The sequence below is a fragment of the Enoplosus armatus genome, chromosome 10 (genome assembly GCF_043641665.1).
Source record: "Enoplosus armatus isolate fEnoArm2 chromosome 10, fEnoArm2.hap1, whole genome shotgun sequence".
NCBI classification, from domain to species: domain Eukaryota; kingdom Metazoa; phylum Chordata; class Actinopteri; order Centrarchiformes; family Enoplosidae; genus Enoplosus; species Enoplosus armatus.
Genome location: NC_092189.1, coordinates 14834255 through 14854002, shown reverse-complemented (window position 1 = coordinate 14854002; position 19748 = coordinate 14834255). Strand labels below are relative to the sequence as shown.

The 19748-nt window shown below is 38.6% G+C and overlaps 2 protein-coding genes across 6 annotated transcripts; one reads left to right on the top strand and one right to left on the bottom strand.

Moving 5' to 3' along the window:
• Positions 1–117: 117 nt before the first annotated feature.
• Positions 118–4942, bottom strand: pdzd11 (PDZ domain containing 11). 2 transcript variants are annotated; one of them, XM_070913061.1, is made up of 6 exons: positions 4901–4942; positions 4269–4366; positions 3585–3725; positions 3327–3425; positions 2737–2797; positions 118–1812 (listed from the first exon to the last, which is right to left on the bottom strand). In XM_070913061.1, the coding sequence occupies exons 2-6, from the start codon at positions 4359–4361 to the stop codon at positions 1778–1780; spliced, it is 429 nt and encodes a 142-aa protein (XP_070769162.1). In that variant the 5' UTR covers positions 4362–4366; positions 4901–4942; the 3' UTR covers positions 118–1777. The 2 variants fall into 2 exon arrangements, with proteins under 2 accessions (XP_070769162.1, XP_070769163.1); XM_070913062.1 differs by lacking the exon at positions 4901–4942 and having other exon boundaries at positions 4269–4373.
• Positions 4943–7730: 2788 nt separating this feature from the next.
• Positions 7731–19097, top strand: gdpd2 (glycerophosphodiester phosphodiesterase domain containing 2). 4 transcript variants are annotated; one of them, XM_070913488.1, is made up of 17 exons: positions 7731–7792; positions 9632–9768; positions 10023–10175; positions 10965–11068; positions 11195–11288; positions 11527–11586; positions 11679–11777; positions 11923–12016; positions 12709–12854; positions 13752–13834; positions 14454–14613; positions 14707–14913; positions 14998–15146; positions 15960–16107; positions 16290–16372; positions 16475–16503; positions 17697–19097. In XM_070913488.1, the coding sequence occupies exons 3-17, from the start codon at positions 10089–10091 to the stop codon at positions 17759–17761; spliced, it is 1608 nt and encodes a 535-aa protein (XP_070769589.1). In that variant the 5' UTR covers positions 7731–7792; positions 9632–9768; positions 10023–10088; the 3' UTR covers positions 17762–19097. The 4 variants fall into 4 exon arrangements, with proteins under 4 accessions (XP_070769589.1, XP_070769588.1, XP_070769587.1 ...); XM_070913487.1 differs by having other exon boundaries at positions 9930–10175; XM_070913486.1 differs by having other exon boundaries at positions 9632–10175.
• The last annotated feature ends 651 nt before the right edge of the window (positions 19098–19748 follow it).

Here is a 19748-nt window from a genome sequence, read left to right as displayed (position 1 = left end):
TCTCAAGAGAAACCGACCTACAAAGTGGAACAAGTTTGGCAAACAGAGCAAACCGGTCCATTTCCAGCTCTGGTTCAGGCTCTTCAAGTACAAAGACGGAGACAAAGGTTACTGTGGTTCAAAACTTTATTTCTTTCTTCCTTGTCAATGTGAAAATGCTGAAAAACTCTTTAAGCTCATAAAGTTCATCTGATGGAAATCCAAAAGTTATTCCTTTCATGAAAATGATTAGTGTACAAAAGGATAAGAGTGTTGAGACGCAACAGGCAGCTATTTACAGATGTTTAAAACAAATGAACTTACTGTATACTAGCATACTGCAGTAACATCATCCAGAGGTATTCAACTGTTTTCTATTGATTTTCCAATGGATGCAGATCTTCTTGACGGCCAAAGCTTGTATCTGCTGATTGTACCGATTAGCTCATCTTGAACTGCAGCACCAGAATGATGAAAGTATCTGACAAGAGCCTTCAGTTGGAATGAAATCCTGCTAACATCAGGGTCATCTAAACCTCTCATTACAGGCTTACAGTTTATACATTAAATAACCACAAGATCATTCAGCCAAGGAGCAGTTTATATACAACTCATCATATATGAAACGTGAACAAAATTAATACTTGACAGTATTAAAAAGTCCACAATAGCAGTCACTGAAATATATATTTACACAACTTGATATTTCTTACGTAACATTTTTTTGTAAAATATCTAAAAACTGGATGTTCAGTAGATTCACAGTGATATTTAGATCAGTGATATTTAAAAAATCTACCAGAAGTCTTGCACTATTATTTGCTCTTACAATGTATAAGGCCCTGTCTCATGTTATCAACTTATGTGTCAGTGTGCACTGAAATCCAGGTCATATGTACCTTTTTTAGATGTCTATACACCTAGCTAAAACCAATGCAGTCTAATACAACAGTGCTGCAATAAATCCTTCATGAAGGTTATAGTGTTCAGTATTTGCTGCAACACTTTTAAGAGAGGTGTTGATTCATTCTGGAGGCTGCAGTTTGTGGTACTTTAGAGTTGTAATATTTAGTCTTCCCTCATTAATATAAAAGGGGTGGACAAAATATAAGAAACATTAGGAAAAAAAAAACATTAGAACCGTGATATGCAGTTAAAAGCTCCAGGTAAAGCTAGTAAGTGGATCTTGAGTGAACATTTAAACCTTCATGATAGTAGGATTTATTGCTGGGCTGATGTACTGGACTGCATTAGTTTTAGCTAGGTGTACCTAATAAACTAGCAACTGAGTGTTTGTGTGTATATGTCTCTACTTTATATCAGTGTCATCAAGGCAAATGTGTACAGTACACACACACACAGAGCTACTCTGTACTTGATTTAAATATATTTCTAAGACTACAGTAGAAACGTGATTAGAACTTGAAGGCAAAGCTTAATTAAATAATGCTGGGTCTATAAATGTTAAGCATGACTAGAAAATATGTATCAGTTCCATAATTTATAAAGTAGAAAGTCCACTAAGCTTCTCGTGTGAATACATCCTGATAGAGTAGAAATCACCACGTATCACAGTAGATTAAGGAGTGCTCAGATTATCTGGGTGAGAGAGGAGACAGAGTATATAACAGAGCATGCGTTGTCCTTACATGGAGGACTTTGAATGAGTCTTGTTAGTCATACATCAGTCATCTTGAAGCTGAGACAGAATGGAGGCCAGAGTCTGTGGGAGGAGGGTAATGACGTGCAGTGAGGTGTGTGTCCACTTCTCTCTCTCTCTGTCGCTCTCTGCTGCCACCTAATGTACAGTCCTCTCCTTCTGCCTTTGGTAGTCTGATAAAAGAGCACACAGAGGACGACGGTACAATACTGAAAGGGATGTCATTATATAATCTCCTACCAGTATGATCTAATTCAGCGACTCCAAAGCTGTTGTGGGATCTTATCTTAGCATCATGTGGGTACTGTAACATGTTCTTTATGGTAGCTTTCCTCATTTTGCTAAGGCATATAACATATACTGTAGTATTAGCATACTGGTGATGACAAAAGGCACAATCCATGTTACAAATTCAAAATGGATCACGACCGAACTAAGCCCAAAACGTTCTACTTTATCTTATCTTGATAGTAACACTACACAACAGCTAAATCTTTACTATTTATATCTTCTGATGCTGTTAAAGGTTTGTTTGCATCAACAATGTTTTTAAACAAAGCAAGAAAGCAGGCCAATATTGTTAATTATGTCAAGGATCACACAAATGGCTAATGTTACGTATACAAGTCAAACACCTCATTTACTGTACAATAACTTATCTGTTATCTATGGTCATAAAATACTGATTACGCCTTTAAAGACAAACTGCATAGTGAATGTAAAATACTGAAATACTAAAATAAAAAGAACATAAATTGTGTCACAGACATTGGATTGAAGATGGGAAAACGGTGAAACCATTAGCACAAATGAATAATTACACTTTCTGTATTCTAAACCAAATTGTGCATGTGTTTTAATGATTTCCTTCATCTGAATTCCTCTCCACATAGATGGAATATGTGCCATGATTAAATTATAAGTTTCAAGCCAGAAACCCTTATATTCAGAAATACATATTCTCAACAAATATAGATCAATCTTAAAATTGGTAAACTGTAAAACAAATTTATAGCATAAGTCCAGTCTGGAATAAGGAATCTATTTACATGATGTAGAGATTGTCGTGATTCTTTTGATATGATTTTAAGACTTACTGTAAGGAAAGAAGCGAACCCTCATCAGTATTTCTCGCGCAGTCTTCAGAATCTCTACAGCCTAAAGAGGAAGAAGAAATTACCTTTATGCAATACAATTAGAGGGCTCTCACCAATAAAAACGGTTGCAACAATGCAACTTTGTTGAATTTGTTGAGGCATCATTTGTATGTGATATTTGCGCTTCACAGGGAGATAAGATCAGGTCCGGAGCACTGAGAGAGACCCAACACTACTAATGCTATACATGTTTAACATCAGATGTCTATGCAGCAATGTTTTGACCATGTAAACTTTAGATACATCTACATATCTGTTCAAGCTACACTTTCAACATGTCCCCACTACAGTGAAGATGACAGAGCAGCCAATGCTGCATATGTGAAGTTGTTTCACATTGATATTCTTTATTCGGATCCCGATCAGCCTCCACAAAGTGGTCACTACTTACTGTAAGTATCCTGTCCTTTAATGTCCTTTACTGTAAGTATACAACACCAACTCTGTAATAATGTCACTAATTTTCCACTACATAGATGGATACTGAATAATAATGTGTTGACTGAAATCTGTATGGATCTCTGACTTACTCTTGAGTGCTCTATGTCTTGGAAATCAACCTCATTCACAGAAAGAACCTGGTCTCCCTCTTGTAGCCCTGCTCTGTGGGCATCTGAGTCTGGGACCACCTGCCACACATCACACACACACACACACACACACACACACACAGAAATTAGAAATCACAATGTGTAAACTTTGAAACGCAAACAAGTAGTCCACAGCACAACAAGTATGGATGCCAGTAAAAGCCATACCAAACAGCAGGGTTACACACACAATCACACCTTGGATATAAAGATTCCCAACTGCGACGCCTTGCCCCCACGGATGTTGAAGCCCAGCTGAGCTCCTGGAGGTTTCTTCAACACAATGGTACGAGGTAAGAACTGGGTGAGCTCATTGTTGTAGTCAGGCTGATGAACCCTCTAAAAATGTACATTGAAAAAGAAAAAGAAAGGCTGACAATGTACTTGCAGAATGGTGGCATGATATCCAATATGACTCTGTGAGATTGACTCTTCTTACACACTTTGATTTACTACAAGCAATCTGATAAGACTTATCTCCCTGCAAGAGTCTTCAGAGATCTTTGCAAACAGGTGAATAAGCAGAATAGTTACATATAGTGAGCGTGAAAGTTAATTCCTTTATATTGGAAATCTTGGAATCAGTAGTTTGACAAAAAAGTCCTCACTGAATTGAACATAAGCTCTCTGTGACCACCAAAACCAGTCAAAACATCTACTGGAAAAGGGATCAAAGTGATTGACCAGGAGTCAGTGGACCACCAGAGAAAGATCAAGGAGGCCATTCACATCCAACACTAGATGACATCTTTAAAAAGGGACAGGGGTTACCACCCCTGTTATCATGTGACCAAACACTCAGGGCCTGTGGTGACATCTGTGCTGTCTCCATGACAACTGAGAAAACTCCATCAAGTGTGGTTCTACTAATGTGTGGCATACCTCCTGTGGAGGTATCCATGCTGGTGGGTTCTCATAGGAAGGCAGGAATACTACTGGGAGCTGGTAGTCATCATAAGGAATCTTCTGATCCATTGTTTCTGAAAAGACCAAAAGAAAAAGTCGGACATTGTTATGAAAAGTGGTTCCTAGGGTTAAGTGACGGCTATCTTCATGAGTCCACATTATTACAAACTAACGCTATATGTTTATAATGTTATGTACAGCATAACAACGAGCAAGGAGACAAAAACACACCACTAGTATATGCCACTGTATGTCATCTACGTTCAGATCACATATTCTCTCCTGGTTAAATAAAAACCAAAGTGTAAACCTTCTGACATAATACAAATCCTGTAAATGTGAACATACTGATGTACATTTCGATCAGATGATAGAAATGAAGTGAATCCTGCTTTAGCCGACGGTGGATAATTTCTCACTGCAGTATACAAACGAGATGCTAGCTACAGTTAGCTTACTAGCTAACTTCGAAACGAGCTTTCTTCATCACGGATCATTTCAAACTAACATACACTATCATCATTATCGGAACTATAACGATGAACACACTGCACAACCTGTGGGTGAAAAGCGCAGAGTGACAGCCATAAAACAACAAATTGTCTCACCTTCCAGTCTAAAAGCTGACTAGCAACTAGCACTTCTTCTGGTGTTAAACGATGACTGTCACCCGGCGCTTTACCGCCACCTACTGTCACGGAGAAGTCACGCCAACCTGCAGTCAAACAACGATACCGTAAATAAGCGACCGCCTGATACATTTACACAAACTTCCTGCAGGTATAAAGTTCACCATTTCGGTTAATTGAACAGTTAATTGTTCGGTGATGTTATTGTTTTTATACAAGGAATATAATGAAATATACATGAAGATATTTCAAAAGAAGTAGGCTACTTTTCCCCCCTTTTTTGTAATTGTATGTGGGTGGGGGGCATTGGGGTCGTCACTGTGTATACAATGACAAAATAGGGTCCTTAAGACAAAGGTTGGGAACCACTGCTGTAAAGAAACAGTCTTGTGATGACAGATGTGTTGCATTACTGCCTCCTTCTGGATTTAGCCCTCTTCAATGTTCACTTCTTTTAAAGTGGTGTAATTAGTCCAGTTGCTCACGTAAGAAATAGCCATTTTCTTCCCTCCACACTCTAGTATACCATAACTGTGGGATCATTGTCTCTCTTCTGGATATTTTCTGTTGGATGTTTCTCTGTGATAAAAAAAAAAGTGTACAGTTAAGGTTGTTGTGTCCAATTCTTCATCATTAGAGTGCAAGTTAGAATCAAGTGAAATATGCAAGTAGCCTGGAAACCAGACAAATTTGCAGGCTTTATTGTTAATTGTTATTTCCTGTTAGTTCCCCTACTTCTTTCCATACCTATTTTCATTTGGATTGAGTGTAAATGTCATCCTTTTGTTGTCTTATCCCACTACTGTTGCCATTGTTGATTTATTTTTCTCCTATTCTTTCCCCATCTGCTTTTGAACGTCTAGTATTAATGTTGACAGTATTAATAATGGAGCTGATTTTATACCTTGTCTTGTTTTATTAATAAACTTTTCTATTATATCCATATTAAATCTGACTCAGGTATCTATCACCTCGTCTGGTTTCTCTCTTCTACTAAGTGGCCATGTAGCTTTTGTATAATTTCCCCCCGGGGATCAATAAAGTATTTCTGATTCTGATTCTGATGTAAACTGTTTGAAATCTTCTCCCATTCCACTGAAGAATTAAAATTATTAGTAGTATCGGATCCTTTCATTTTTAGATTTAACCTCAGATTTTGCATTTATCACCCCTGCTATAAAAGGTTGCCAATTTCTTCTTCTCTCTCCACACATTTCTCTGATCTTGCTGCTCTTTTGTTCTTCGTTATATTCTCCCACGTTAGTGTCTAATCTGTTCATCCTTCTTTACTGCCTCTGCATAAGAAACTTTTTCCTTTACTCTCTTCTCTCTCCTCTCAGTGCTTCACAGCCACAACTTGCACTCTAATGATTTTTGTTAGCTTTAACGGTTCAACTGTCTTTACTCTCTCCTTTGTCAGCAGGAGCATTAACAAATTGTTTCCAAACATAAGCTGAAACCTGTTTGAAACCCACACTAGTGCAAGTCTGACATCATCGTGTGTAGAAAGTTGCAGTACATCAATCTGTATGTTTTGCTCATAACTTAAGAGACTAAAACTGCAGAAACAGTTCAAACAGACGAGTTTGTGCAGCTGACCCACAGGCTGTTCTCATATAATAATATAATTATATATCTACTTAATGTCACATGAATGCATGTTATGATGCCTGATCAGCTCACCAATCCTGTACCCTGACACATCTAATTCCTGTAAAATAATCATGCTCTCACACACCTTTGGTAGAAAGTTAATCCAGTATCAAAGTTAAGATAACACAATTCAACATATCTGACTCTCGTCTTCGTTTCATGTCTGCTACAATCTCTCATTCACACAGCTCAAGCTCTCAGTTCAGAAATGTGAGTAGCCAAATGTACCCATTTCATTACAGCTCATTTCATTACAAGTGCATGATCACATGAAAGCCTCACATGTCTGCATCTGTTATTCTCAAAGATACATTGTGGTATTGCTGTGACAAGTCTGCACTGCTTCACCACGCAGCACAGAAGTAAATCAGACATGTTCACTGTTATCAAGCAGGTTTCAAGTCTCTGCAAGTTTTATTTTTTCTAAGTTTAATAATGCAATTAAATCAAGTGAAACCCACTGCTGACAGACAGGTGTGAGAAGTGTAGACCTAACTCATAAACAAATCTGAAACACCGTGAGAAGCTTGGGGAAATGAGTGTACAGTGCTACTATAATCAAGGTGTCATTAAATACATGCTGTCTTTGTTATGTCTTTCATCTTGACTATCAGTGGTGGAAGAAGTACTCAGCTCTTAGAAGTAAAAGTAGCAACACCACAGTGTAGAAATACGGTGTTACAAGTAAAAGTCACACCGTCTCGCCTTTACGTCAGTGTGGCAGTCAATGAACGAGGCAGATATGAAGCTGTTGACTCACCACGCGGTCCTCCAACTTGGACCACCAGGCTACTGCTAATGAAAAGAAATGTGAATCTGGTACACAGGACTGCGACAGTGGGTCAGTGGGTCATTTTAGCCTCCATTCAGATATAATAGCTACGCCTCAAAAAACATTTTAGTCTTTTTTTATGGGCTTTGTCAAAAAGTGACCTCCCTCCTTAAAGGCTCTGTGCAGTCTGTTGCAGATGAGTGGACAGTTTACAGGTGCAATTTTCTTCCTTTAAGCTGCAAGTTTCACTTTGTAGCTTACCTGAGCCGAGCTCTTTGGATCCTCCCTCTCTGTTAGGGCTACACCCCTTCACCCCGCACCAATTCATGTGGGACCATTTATATTCAGTTCACGGACTCCCAGACAGTGAGAGAGAAGGGTGCGAGGGAAGGAGAGTGGAGGCAAAACACAGAGGAAGAGAATTTAACGGCATCGAGTGATTCATGGTGAGTCAGTTTCGGTTTGTTAGATTCTGCAGATAGATAGATAGATAGATAGATAGATAGATAGATAGACCTCAGCGTCTTGGACACACTGGTATGGTTAACGGTTTTGTACCTTTGATGCAAAGGATTAAACGATGAATGAAGAAATCCTTGTGGACAAGGCATGAGTCACATGGGAATCACACTAAAGTTTATAATTGAACGTCTCCTCACATCGTAATTTCTTGATTTATCAAACATTATTTGATAGAAAACAGGTCAGCTATTTTTATAATTTTTGTAAGATGACTTCTCTGTGTGGTGCACTCTCTGCCTTTTGAACATAACAAACACAGGAAAGTAATCAAAAAGCAGCCTGTGTACCCAAACAATGCTGAAAGATATACGGGGGGGGTAGTGAAACAGGAATATGTCAAATAATGTTAAAACACCGTTATACACTGATTTCCCTGTTTCCTGCAAAAAATCAATAATAATACACAAGATAAGACGTGTGTGTGTTAAGTGATGTAGATGGCTGAGATGATTTTTTGTTAAAGTGTAGAAAAAAGGATCTTTGATCACATTGCAGCTATTAAAAGCTGGTAACGGGTTGGGGGCTCGTGAAATTGACCTGGTGAGGTGTTGAGGTGCTGATAGATCACCAATGAAAAGAGGGAAGGGGTTAAGTTAACTTAAATTAAGTTAAGTTAAGGGGTTAAATTAAGGAAAGTGACAGCAGAGCAGCACAAATGTTATTGGATATTTGATCTCTCATCACTTTTTATGACGATAGTACACCCACTCTATTTTTTTCTGCCTAATTACAGTTTACATTGCCAGTGTGAAGTGATGAAAGCGGTGTGGCTGAACAAATTGGCAAGCTGTGTCTCTTTGTTGTGTTTTTTTTTTAATCTTCTTAACAATGCAGGTGCTCCTGTGTGTGATGTGCCTCCATTTTATGTAGTGTTATCTGTTGAATGAAATGATATGCTTATTCTTTGAAGAGAGACAATTAAAGTATCATTAAATGATTAAATGTCTTCCGGCTACAGTTTGTTAGACACAAAAAGGACACAGTTGTAAGGCACTGAACTGTGAAGTGTTTGATTGTTCTTTGATTGTAAGAGGGACATTTCTATTTTACTTTCCTTTGTCATCTTGTCACTAGTTACGGTTATTACTCAACATTCAGCTCAGGTTTAAAACTTCCTTGTAAATGCTCAGTATGTGCAGTGAAACAAAGCGTCTTATGTTTCCTCACAATGACATTAAGAGCTGTCGACCTGTCCAAACATGTTCTTATTAGATGACAATCTCCTCATTCTATCGAAGAAACATGTTGCTTAATTGTAGGATGTCATTTTATTATGTACTCTAGCATAATTTATTTAGTTATCTTTCATCTTAACGTGACCTGCTTGATCTTTTCAAAACATACTCTAACCTTAAACTTATTATTAGCCCGAAGGCTTTGACTACAGAAACAAAATGAACAATCCAGGTGAGACAATAGCTGGAAAATTCCCAAGTCAAATCAAGTCCAACAAGAAACAGTTGGTCGTATAGAGCCTTTAGAGCCTTTTCATAACTGAAACCTTTTATTGCTCAATGTGTCATCAGTGGGTCACAAATTACAACATTTCCCACGTTGTGTTTTTCAGGGGACTGAAACCTGGCAGAGCTGTAAAATGATGTGCTCCAACATGTTTAGCTGTGGCCCATTCTCTCTCCCACTGCGTCTCAACACAAAAACATTAGACTAGCAGTCTAAACCCCTATAAACTCCAGTCATTACTCAAATCCTAAGAGGTTTTCCTCACTTTGTTAGTATGAAAACTGTTTGTCCTTTTCTTGCAGTTTATTTCCTCCGCCCCCTCTCTGTGCGTGGATGTGCCTGTCACTGTGGCTGTTTGTTCTCCAAAGGCTCCAATAGTGTGACTTCACTCTCAGGACGGCCAGTGCACTGCTCTCAATACCCCATGGTGTTGGCCATTGTAAGTGCTGCCAGTGGCTATACCCCCTTTGCACACAGGCTCTATTGAGGGGGTTATTGAGCTGGGATTGCCTTAATACTCAAAGAAACTCCTTTTTTCCCCTTCTCCCTCATTTGCTTTCCGTCACAGTCATCTTTTTTCTTTCCTCCTGCACTCGATAGGTTTAGAGAGGTGAATGAGGTCTGGCCGCTCCCAGGTATATGCCAGGTATATGCAGAGAAAGTGTTATCAGGCCCCCCTATATCTTTCTGCAGGCTGCGTATATCAGGTGTCCTGGTTGCACTGAACAGGACCTTGGCTGTGAGTGAGGAGGAGACGTTATGCCTCGAGGCGATAGCTGTTGCAGAGTTTGCAGCAGGGGCTTCTATAGCTGCCACTGGAAGCACGCGAGTGAAAACGAGAGAAAAGTGAGTATTTTTAGCTATATTTGTGTGTACATTTAAATCAACAAATATATGTGAATTTTTATACGATCATTAGGGAGTTCAGATAAGTTGGATGTTCTAATTTTCTTCGGCACAGCTCTAGACTGCACTGTAGTGTGTGATGTTTATTAAATAATCTGTTCCAAATTACTTCAGCGATTACAGTTTTCAGGTTCCTTGTACTTCCACTGAACATAACCTTTACAAATCCCAGTAATCAGGGATCAACATTCCACCAGACTGAATTCAGAAATGTGCTAAATTTAAGTGGGACACCTTTGTTTAGAGAAAGCCATTTATATGTTTTTAGAAAAAGAAAACTTTGTAAATGAGGTGATGAATAAAATGTTGACTATGCATTTGTGTGCCAAGAAAAATAAGTAAACTCACAGGCCCTAACAGGTTTGTTATGGATTTATCTGGAATGGGATTATAAAGGGGGGGGGGGGGGGTCAGTCTGTCATTTTGGAGGGTGGAGGTGTGTTCATGGTGAAAGAGCATGAAGGGCCTGTTTGTCACGGCACAGTGTAGTGTGCAAAACCAACCATGAAAAAATGTTGGAATTGTTCCATTTTCTTCTCAGGTCACATTCCCTTAGGAATCCATCACACACTTTTATTTACACACACACACACACACACACACACACACACACACACACACACACACACAGCATGCATATTGTTTATTAGCTTAACCCTAATTGCTTTGCAGTGTCAAAAAGCAACAAAGGATAACATCTAAATATTTCACCTGTTCTTTTCATTTCAGCATGCACGCTGTTGGTTCTCAGTTGTCACTCTGGTCTCCCTGCTCTCCTTGTGCTGGATATACATTTGTCTCGTTACTTTTAATGACCAAGATGATGTTAACTGGTGAGTGATCACAAACACGGCCGGGCGCACATTGAATACAGCACAAAAGCCCAGAATCCTCTCCTTTCTTTATTGGTGACCTTTATTCTGCTAACCCTGTGCTGCCCTCTATTGTTCCATTATCAGGCAGGGCTTCACAATACTGAAGCGGTGGGTGAACTGGTTCATGGTGCTGATCATCATTTCTGCAGTAATAACCAGCTACTGCGTTCTGCTGCTGGTGAGATTATAGTGTTGATACTGTGGTGCTGAAATTGAGCCCTAATGATGGAGTGCAGGACTACTGGAGTAATTACAGATGTTTTGAATTCTAGCTAAATAAAAAGCATTAAACAGCCTTGTGCCATGGAACCAGATATAATTACAGGTTAAAAAAAGGTTTGTATCATTGTTAAGCCAATGAGTAAGAAGCCATATTTGTTATTTCATGTTCTATAATTGAGAACCCTTCATTACAGCTCTTTGCATTGTTCCAAGTTGCCTTAGGGGAACCACTCGACTTACATTGGCTACACAAGGTATCGTAAACATTAACAACTATCCAATCTTTGAAATATGTATTGAGGTTGCTCAAACTGTTCAACATTATATTTGCTTTTTCTCTACACAGATCTTCTTATTTTTTGGGGTGATATTCATCGCTTTTGGGGTCACAGGAATTAGTTATGAGTGGAGGGAAGAGTGGCCAACTGTTCCTCTCTCACTCCAGGTACAGTAAAGGTCTCATGTCAAGGACTGAAGTGTGTGGGAATGATACTAAGAGTGCAAATGTCTGGGGGGGTTTGTTAGATGACTCTTAGTTGTTTGTGTACATCGTGTGTTTTTGATGTGTGTGTGTGTCGGCCTCTTGCCAGGCCACAGCTCCTTTCTTGCAGTTTGGTGCTGTCGGGGCGTTGACCCTGCTGAGCCCTTTCGTCTTCCGGGGTTTCCACGTGGCCAAGGAAAAATGTAGGTCTCAGCACATCTTGGCCTGACTCATAAGCAATTACAACTCTGTGTACAAACACAACATTTTTACCAGATATAAATATCATCACTGAGTCAATTTTGAAAATGAGGTTTATTTGGCTTTGACCAGGAAAAGATGATCCCAGACTATAAATTAAGATAGTACTGTAGGTTGAAGGAAAGAGTGAATAAAGATATAATAAATAAAGGACACAGATATACACAAAATTAAAAGTTAAAACAGCATCACAGCTGGCATCACTAATTATTCAGAGTCTTATGTTTAATATTTATTGCAATAATGTCCTGTTGTATATTCACACAACAGTATTAAGATGGATAACTGCTGGTTCTCAGTAATGGTCATCATGTATCATGGCCTAAAGACTTAATCCTTTCCATTTAATAAGGTGCAGATTTACAACTGGAATGTCAGAGTAAATGCAACTTTATACCTGCAGGTTTGAGGCATCAGAGGACCTGGACTCAAACACCCCTTGTGTCTTCTGTGCAAATGTTCATGCAATTATCGATCTAATCTATCGATCTAATCTATTAGATCTAATCTATTAGATTAGATCGATAGATTTACTCACATTTCTAAAGGGATTTCTGTACAGGTCCTCTGTTCAGACTCGTAGCAGTGTAAATAACTAAAGATTATCTTCTTGTTTGACTTTTGTTCTCACCAGGGTCTACGTTCCTGATGGCAGTGGTGTTTGTAGCTGTGTCTGCAGCCATCTTCCTGTGTCCCCTGTCCATCAGCTCTCCTTGTCTGATAGAGCTGGATGAATTACCTGAAAAACCAAAGCTCATTGGCCACCGAGGCGCACCGATGGTGAGCTTCCTGTTTTACTTGACAACACCCTAAAGATACACATGGCCCACTTCTCATAGTGTTGTCATTAGAGTTGTCACAGTTGAGACACAGCAGTCTTAATTAAGGCTTGTAGTTTACGTAGTCAAAGGAGGGTAGTTTAATGATCATTTAAAGGAATAGTTCGACATTTTGAGAACTATGCTATTTGCTTTCTTGCCGAGAGTTAGATAACGAGATCAGTACCACTCTGACAGCAAGTCACTGCTCCCAGCCAAGAAACAGTCCGGTACATAAACGAAAGGTTAAGATTCCAAATTTGTCATTTTCACACTTCTGCTTTTGAACAGATTAAACAAATTGTAACGTGCCAATTAAACTTTAAACTAAACTTTAGAGGTGCTGGTAGGCACATTTTGTTTTTACCTTAAGACAGAACCAGACTAACTGTTTTCCCTACTTTCAGTCTTTATGCTAAGCTAAGCTAACTGTCCCCTGGCTATAGCTTCATATCTAATGGACAGACGTCCAATGGCGAACTATTCCTTTAATTTGTAAGACACCCAAATGTAAAAACCGACTGCAACACTCCATGCAAATATCATTATCTCCTGTCATTCTGAGCAACTTCTACAATACATCATACTCTGTTTACAATGTTATATTCTGCTTACTGATATAATGTGTTAAATGACTTTGCATTTTCACGTGTTACAGCAAATACAACTGGCTCAGGTGTCATGTGAGGGCCCCATATGTCGTGCTGATCTGTCCTTGTTAGTTTGCTTTGCTCCTGGGTCGCCAATAAGCTCAATTTAACACTGTGTATGGGGTTGTGTGTGTTCACGCAGCTTTAGGGTAGATTGTGAGTTTTAAGCACATGAGTGTGTCTCACCCATCTGTCCTCGCTGTGTTCAGCTGGCCCCAGAGAACACCATGATGTCCTTCAACAGGAGCATCGCGTGCGGCGTGATAGCTTTTGAGACAGACGTACAGCTCAGGTACAGTGGGTTCAATGGGTTCATGTTTAAAAGGCTTTCCAGTGGCTGAGTATAACCGCAAAGTGGTAGTGTGCCTGATTTTTACAGCCCCATTGCACTAATGGACCGTTTGCTATACTGTTGAACCTCCCCACATTAGGCCGCTAACGTTACACTGAACTCTGATATAGTAGCATCCAGAACTGGCTCCTTCACAGTGAGTCAATGCTAAACAGTGGATGTCCCAGTCGTGAAGGAGACTTTTTCTAACATACCCTGTGTTAAAACAGACAACCATACTGTTTAATCAATTCCTTACACGTTCGTCCTTCTGTTTTTGGTTTTTGAAAGGCTACAAAAAGACACCATACTCCAAACTCTTTGGATACCATGCATCGCTCTGACTACAGCCCCATGCACACTTTGACATGTGGAGAAATCCAAAACTTGACAGGCCTGCCGTACCTAGTTACGGTTGCTATGATTGGATGATCGCTGTTTGAGGGAGGGGTTTAGCGAATGATCAGTTACTTTTATCTGCTTGTTGATCAATTCTATCAGTGAACTTAATGCACTTTTAAATTGGGATTATTTTGGCCTTACAGATGGTATTTTTGTTAAAACTCTTTTTCCAACCTAGTAAAGACAGAATTCCCTTTTTGATGCACGACCATAAGTCTGAGTTCTTGCGGAGAACGACCAACGTTAAAGAGAAGTTCCCTGGCAAAGACTTCAGCGACAGCGCCAACTTGACCTGGGAGGAATTACAGAGTCTGAATGCAGGTGAATGGTTCCTAAAGGTGAGGGCTTTGCTTTGATACATGCTTGTCCACACACTCACTCATGCAGGTTACAGGTCACTCAGTTACGGGAGGAATTATCTGACTTTTCAGACAGATCCTTTCCGTTCAGTGTCCAAGCTCTCAGAAGAGGAGAAGGAAACAGCCAGGAATCAGACTATACCCTCCTTACTTCAGCTCCTCAACCTCGCCAAGCAGCACAACATCTCAGTGATATTTGACCTGTATAGTCTCGACAAGGACAATGACACAGAGGAAACAGTCAGCACCATCTTGAATTCGGACATTGACCCAAACCTGGTAAGTCTAATTCTGATGGACATTGATTGAGATATTTCATGATATGGCATATTTTGTTAAGGCATTGTATTTTCTTTTTTATAGGTCCTCTGGCTTCATCCAGGAAAAAGAGAATATGTAAATAAGACTGCTCCGAGCTTCATCCAGATCTATAACAATGAAAGTGACATGCTTAACAAAAGCGGGAAACACCTGAATCTGAAATACAGCAGTTTGAATAAAAAAGACATCAGGTAAAATTTTAATTATGAAATAAAATATACACGTGTTATCTATGTGGTAGTGCCAGGGAGCATGCACAGTGTTGTGCTAATTAAAAGTGTGTGTGAAGCATGCTGAGACACAGTGCTGGCACTGAATATAGAGGCGCAGGATCAGATTCCAGGGAATGAGATTAAATAATGTCCCAACCCACAAGTGTTGTTTCATGGATATGCATACCAACCTTAAGAAAAACATACTAAAGAATGAAATGCGGTGTAGCAACATGTTTTAAGAAAGTGTTGAAGTGCTAAATTAACTCACTGTACATGGACTGTTGTCTTAGCTTTATGACACAGGCTTTCTACATGTCTTCTACATAAAACTAATCCCTGGGCAGCACAAGTTAACACTGTTTACACATAAACATATGTAATCTCACACCTTTGATCAAATGCATTTGTGCACAATGAAATGGGTTGTGTTATAAATGCGTGCCTGGTCAGGGTGGGTGTATGCATGTGTGTATGTATCTTTTTATCAGACTCTATCCATGTGTGCACTCACTGTATGTTTTAAAAAAAAAAATCAATATATAGCCAAAAAAAGTAAGAAAAGATGTAACCCACAGGAGTGTAATATATATTTGCACGCACATATACAAACATATGTACATGCACCTACTTACATATACAAACATATATTTACATACACGTGCAGATACATAGCTGCATACTGCTCTCCACAGATTCCTGTCTTCCAATATACTACTTCTTACTTCCTTTACTATAATCTATACAAAGTTCTACTTGTTCCATTTCAAACACTGTGTTTGCATCTGACAGGAGACTTCGGAGCAGTAACGTTTCAGTGAACCTGTGGGTGGTTAATGAGCATTGGCTGTTCTCTCTGCTGTGGTGCGCAGGGGCCAGCTCTGTTACCACCAACTCCTGCCACCTCCTAAAAGACATGGAGCGGCCTGACTGGGTCTTGGTGAGCAACACATACAGCTGCACAGACAGTAGCTCGTGCTTCCCTTCCCTTTCTGTTCATTTACCTGTCCACCACTGAACACCATCAGTTGAAGCATTCGTTTTGGAGTCGACAGGTTCATACGGGCTTTTTCCAAAATATGTGACACGCCTTGACCCTATGGGCATGTATGTGTGTTTCAGGCACCTCCTACATACAAAATAATATGGATTGCGGTGGACATTGCATCTATTCTGATAATGACTGGACTCTACATCTTTCAGAGGTAAGATGAGCAGATGTTTGCTGTAAACACATTTGTGTCTGTTGTATGAAAATGTCTATTAAAGTGAATAGATTGACTCATCCACCTCACTGTTTCTGCCAGGAAAACACACTGTTTCTGTCACAGAAAAGGTACTGTAACGCTTAGATTTTATTATGTTAACATTAGGGCTGCAACTAATGATTGCCTTCTTCTTTGATTAATCTACAGATTATTTTCAGATGTATCTATTAATCGTTAAGTTAAATCAGTATTTCTGTAAGCCCTAGGTGACATCTGCAAATATTTTCATAGTTCTATTTTGATAGTTCACTATTATTTAAAATAAAATAAAATACAAAACTGACAAATCTGGGACAAGTGAATGTTTGGCCTTTTGCTTGAAAAATTACTTAAGTGATTAATTGATTGATTCTTAAAATAGTTGCAGATTTAATTTTCTGTTGATGGACTAAGCTACTAACTGACTAATTGTTTCAGCTCTAGTTAACATATTGACAATAATGATACTAAGAAAAACTAACTTCCAGTATTTACATTATTAACATTTGGGTGTTGCACATAGTGTTCCAGCTCATATCTTGATTAAAGTGGGTTCACCTTCACTCATTTTCAATTACTACTGCTATCCATGAATCCATGAAACTGAATATAGGTTGCTAATAAAAGTGGTGATGTTAATCGAAACTGTCATTTGGGTTTGACATGAAGTTCAACTGTATAATGTAACTACAATGACAAAATATTGCAATAAAAAAATGTGAACCTGTAACTTTTATTTACAAAATAACATTTTAGAGAATGTAATAATGCAAACAAATGGACATCAAGAAACTTTCTAATAAGTCATCCTTTACAATGGGTTTATAGGTTGTAACTAATGGCTCAATTAACAGTTAATCAATTATGTATTAAAGCTTTATTGATCAGTTAGGCCATCAATAACAACAAAAATTTAACAACTTAACATTTGAAACTGAAGACTTGACGGATTAAAAACAACATTTTAAACATGGTTTCGTAGAAATTGAGAAACAAATTAAAATGTCTAGAAGGATTAGCAACATTATAACATCATCATTACCAAATAGAAAGGATAAGTAACCTACCAGCTAAAGATTTTTTTCACAACCTGGTAACCTAAATGTTGTTTTTATGGTTGTATTTATTTAAAAAATTAACAAAACAATTAGTTACAGCTTAAAAACCCTTTATAAATGGTGCCTTATTAGAAAGTGGTACCAACCTTTTTTTTTTTTTACTGAAATGGATGTGTCAGCATTTACAAATGTATTAATTTGTCTGTTTTTATAACTCTACACAGGGACACAGGACAATACTTCAGCCTGGAATGAGAAAGAACTGTCTCCTTTCTTACCCACTGGGTAGTTTGCCCGACTCCATCAGGAGATTTTTCTTCCCAGAAACTGACGCACCTCCTCAACTGCACTGCCACAATGGTTTGGACCTAGATCAGGAAGAAAGCAAGTTAATGTGAATAACAATACACTATATTCCTAAGCCATGAAAATAAGAATGTTGTTTTTTTACAAGATGTGAATCAAATATGCCACTGGATGGCGGTTTTAGTGTTTTTGTTTCTGTATAGTCTAGCTATAAGTCTAACTGGTTAACTGGGTTAATCTTTCACAGGGTTTTGATTATTCTTCTGTTGCTACTGAAAATATGAAGCTTTTCTCTGATTGTATCACTGCAGCGTGCACTGTAGATCTGCACTGGATTTGTTACTTTGTTAACTTTTTTTCATGGTCTCACCACTGCAGGAAATATGTGTATGTACTGTAACCTGAGCCAAAAGTACTACAACTATTTTATATACCGTCCTGTTTCTTTGTAATTATTGTTAATCCTCTACTGCATGAATGATGTTGTGAAGAATCAGATTAGGTGAAAACAAGCAACACATACATACATACATACATACATACATACATTATGTTTCCGTGTTTCTTTATGAAATAACTTTTTCTGAATTTTTCCAACATGTTTAATGGACCACTTGGTCTTTGTTTTCTGGTTTCTTTTGTTACTTTTATTTGTGAAACAATGGCTGTCACATTTTCTGCACTCTGCCTTGGCATAAGAAATACAAAGGACCTTTGTATATCGTTGAGACAACAAATGACATGTCTTTAAACAGTCAGTTATGCATATTTAGAGATTCATGCCCATGCTTGTATTTTTACAGCAAGTTATTTTGATTTAAATGTGTTAAAGTGGTGGAATGACTACACACATTTACAAGTATTGTGCTGTGTGTATATATTTGGCAGCTAAACAAATTACTTTACAAAGGAAGATTTTAAAAACCTCTAATGAGCATATACAGAATACAATGCAAGATTATACATTAAATTAAACCACCCAACTGGGTAAAATTAGCTCTACAGCATCCAGCTACATCATCAAAATGCTCATATATGTTGTATTACATGTGCTTATATGTTAATGTATCAGTAATACGTTTGTAAGGGGCATTGTGGTATTGCTACTTTTATTTAAGTTAAAGATTTGAATGCTTTTTCCACCACTGACATGATGAATACTAAAATCTTTCTTAACTTTAAGTGTGTTGACACCCCAAAATGCAACATTAAACCTACTTTAGTTCATCATCTGATCCATCTGAAATATGTCATCAAAATAAATAAAAAAATAAAAAATTATAAATGGATGGGGTGTTGTCTCCCCCAGCGGTATGCAATATTGGGTTAACTGTTTTGCATTGCACTCCTATAACACAGTCAGACAGACTCACAGTGGACCGTTTCATAAAACAGGATCCAAATCGATGCAGCAGAAACAGAGACATCGTCTTTTTTATTCCACACATTCTTCTTCCTTGTCAAAAGCTGGCGCCTACGTTACCCACAATGCAACCCGACCGCCGACGGTCCGCTCGGAGATAGAGATAGTAGCAGCTAATGTAGCCTCGAGCCGCTAGCATCAGGCAGAGATGAGGAGTGGGCTACAGAGGTCTGGTAAGCTCCACTTATTTCTAACTCCACACCCCGAGATTCAATTCATCTCCAAACTTGTAGTCTTCACCTCAAACGGAGGCGGACTCACTTGAGGCAATTTATCTAATTTCGCACAGCTCCCTCTGGAGCCGCAAACGGCTTTAGACAACTTTGTTTCCCATGTATGCAGTAGTGGCTACTCCCCGAGACCTGTAAATAGACCGAGTTTTCCACTTACACTGTGATTTCCCAGCACCACTTTAACGCACCACTAGATGGCACACAATGCAAAACAATGGGAAAATAGTGGATTTGAGGCTGATCAGAAAAACATTTAACAATGGATAAGATGCTTTACTGACTGATTGATCAGACACGATGATGATGCCATGCTA

Bases quoted from the DNA above. Each gene is read 5' to 3' on its own strand.
- pdzd11 (XM_070913061.1), bottom strand. From the start codon at position 4,361: ATGGATCAGAAGATTCCTTATGATGACTACCAGCTCCCAGTAGTATTC. The intron at 3,726-4,268 runs GTATGCCACACA...GTACATTTTTAG, and splicing joins CATGGATACCTCCACAGGAG to AGGGTTCATCAGCCTGACTA. The intron at 1,813-2,736 runs GTAAGTCTTAAA...CTCTTTTATCAG, and splicing joins GGTTCGCTTCTTTCCTTACA to ACTACCAAAGGCAGAAGGAG.
- gdpd2 (XM_070913488.1), top strand. From the start codon at position 10,089: ATGCCTCGAGGCGATAGCTGTTGCAGAGTTTGCAGCAGGGGCTTCTAT. The intron at 11,587-11,678 runs GTATCGTAAACA...TTCTCTACACAG, and splicing joins ACTTACATTGGCTACACAAG to ATCTTCTTATTTTTTGGGGT. The intron at 16,108-16,289 runs GTGAGCAACACA...TGTGTGTTTCAG, and splicing joins AGCGGCCTGACTGGGTCTTG to GCACCTCCTACATACAAAAT.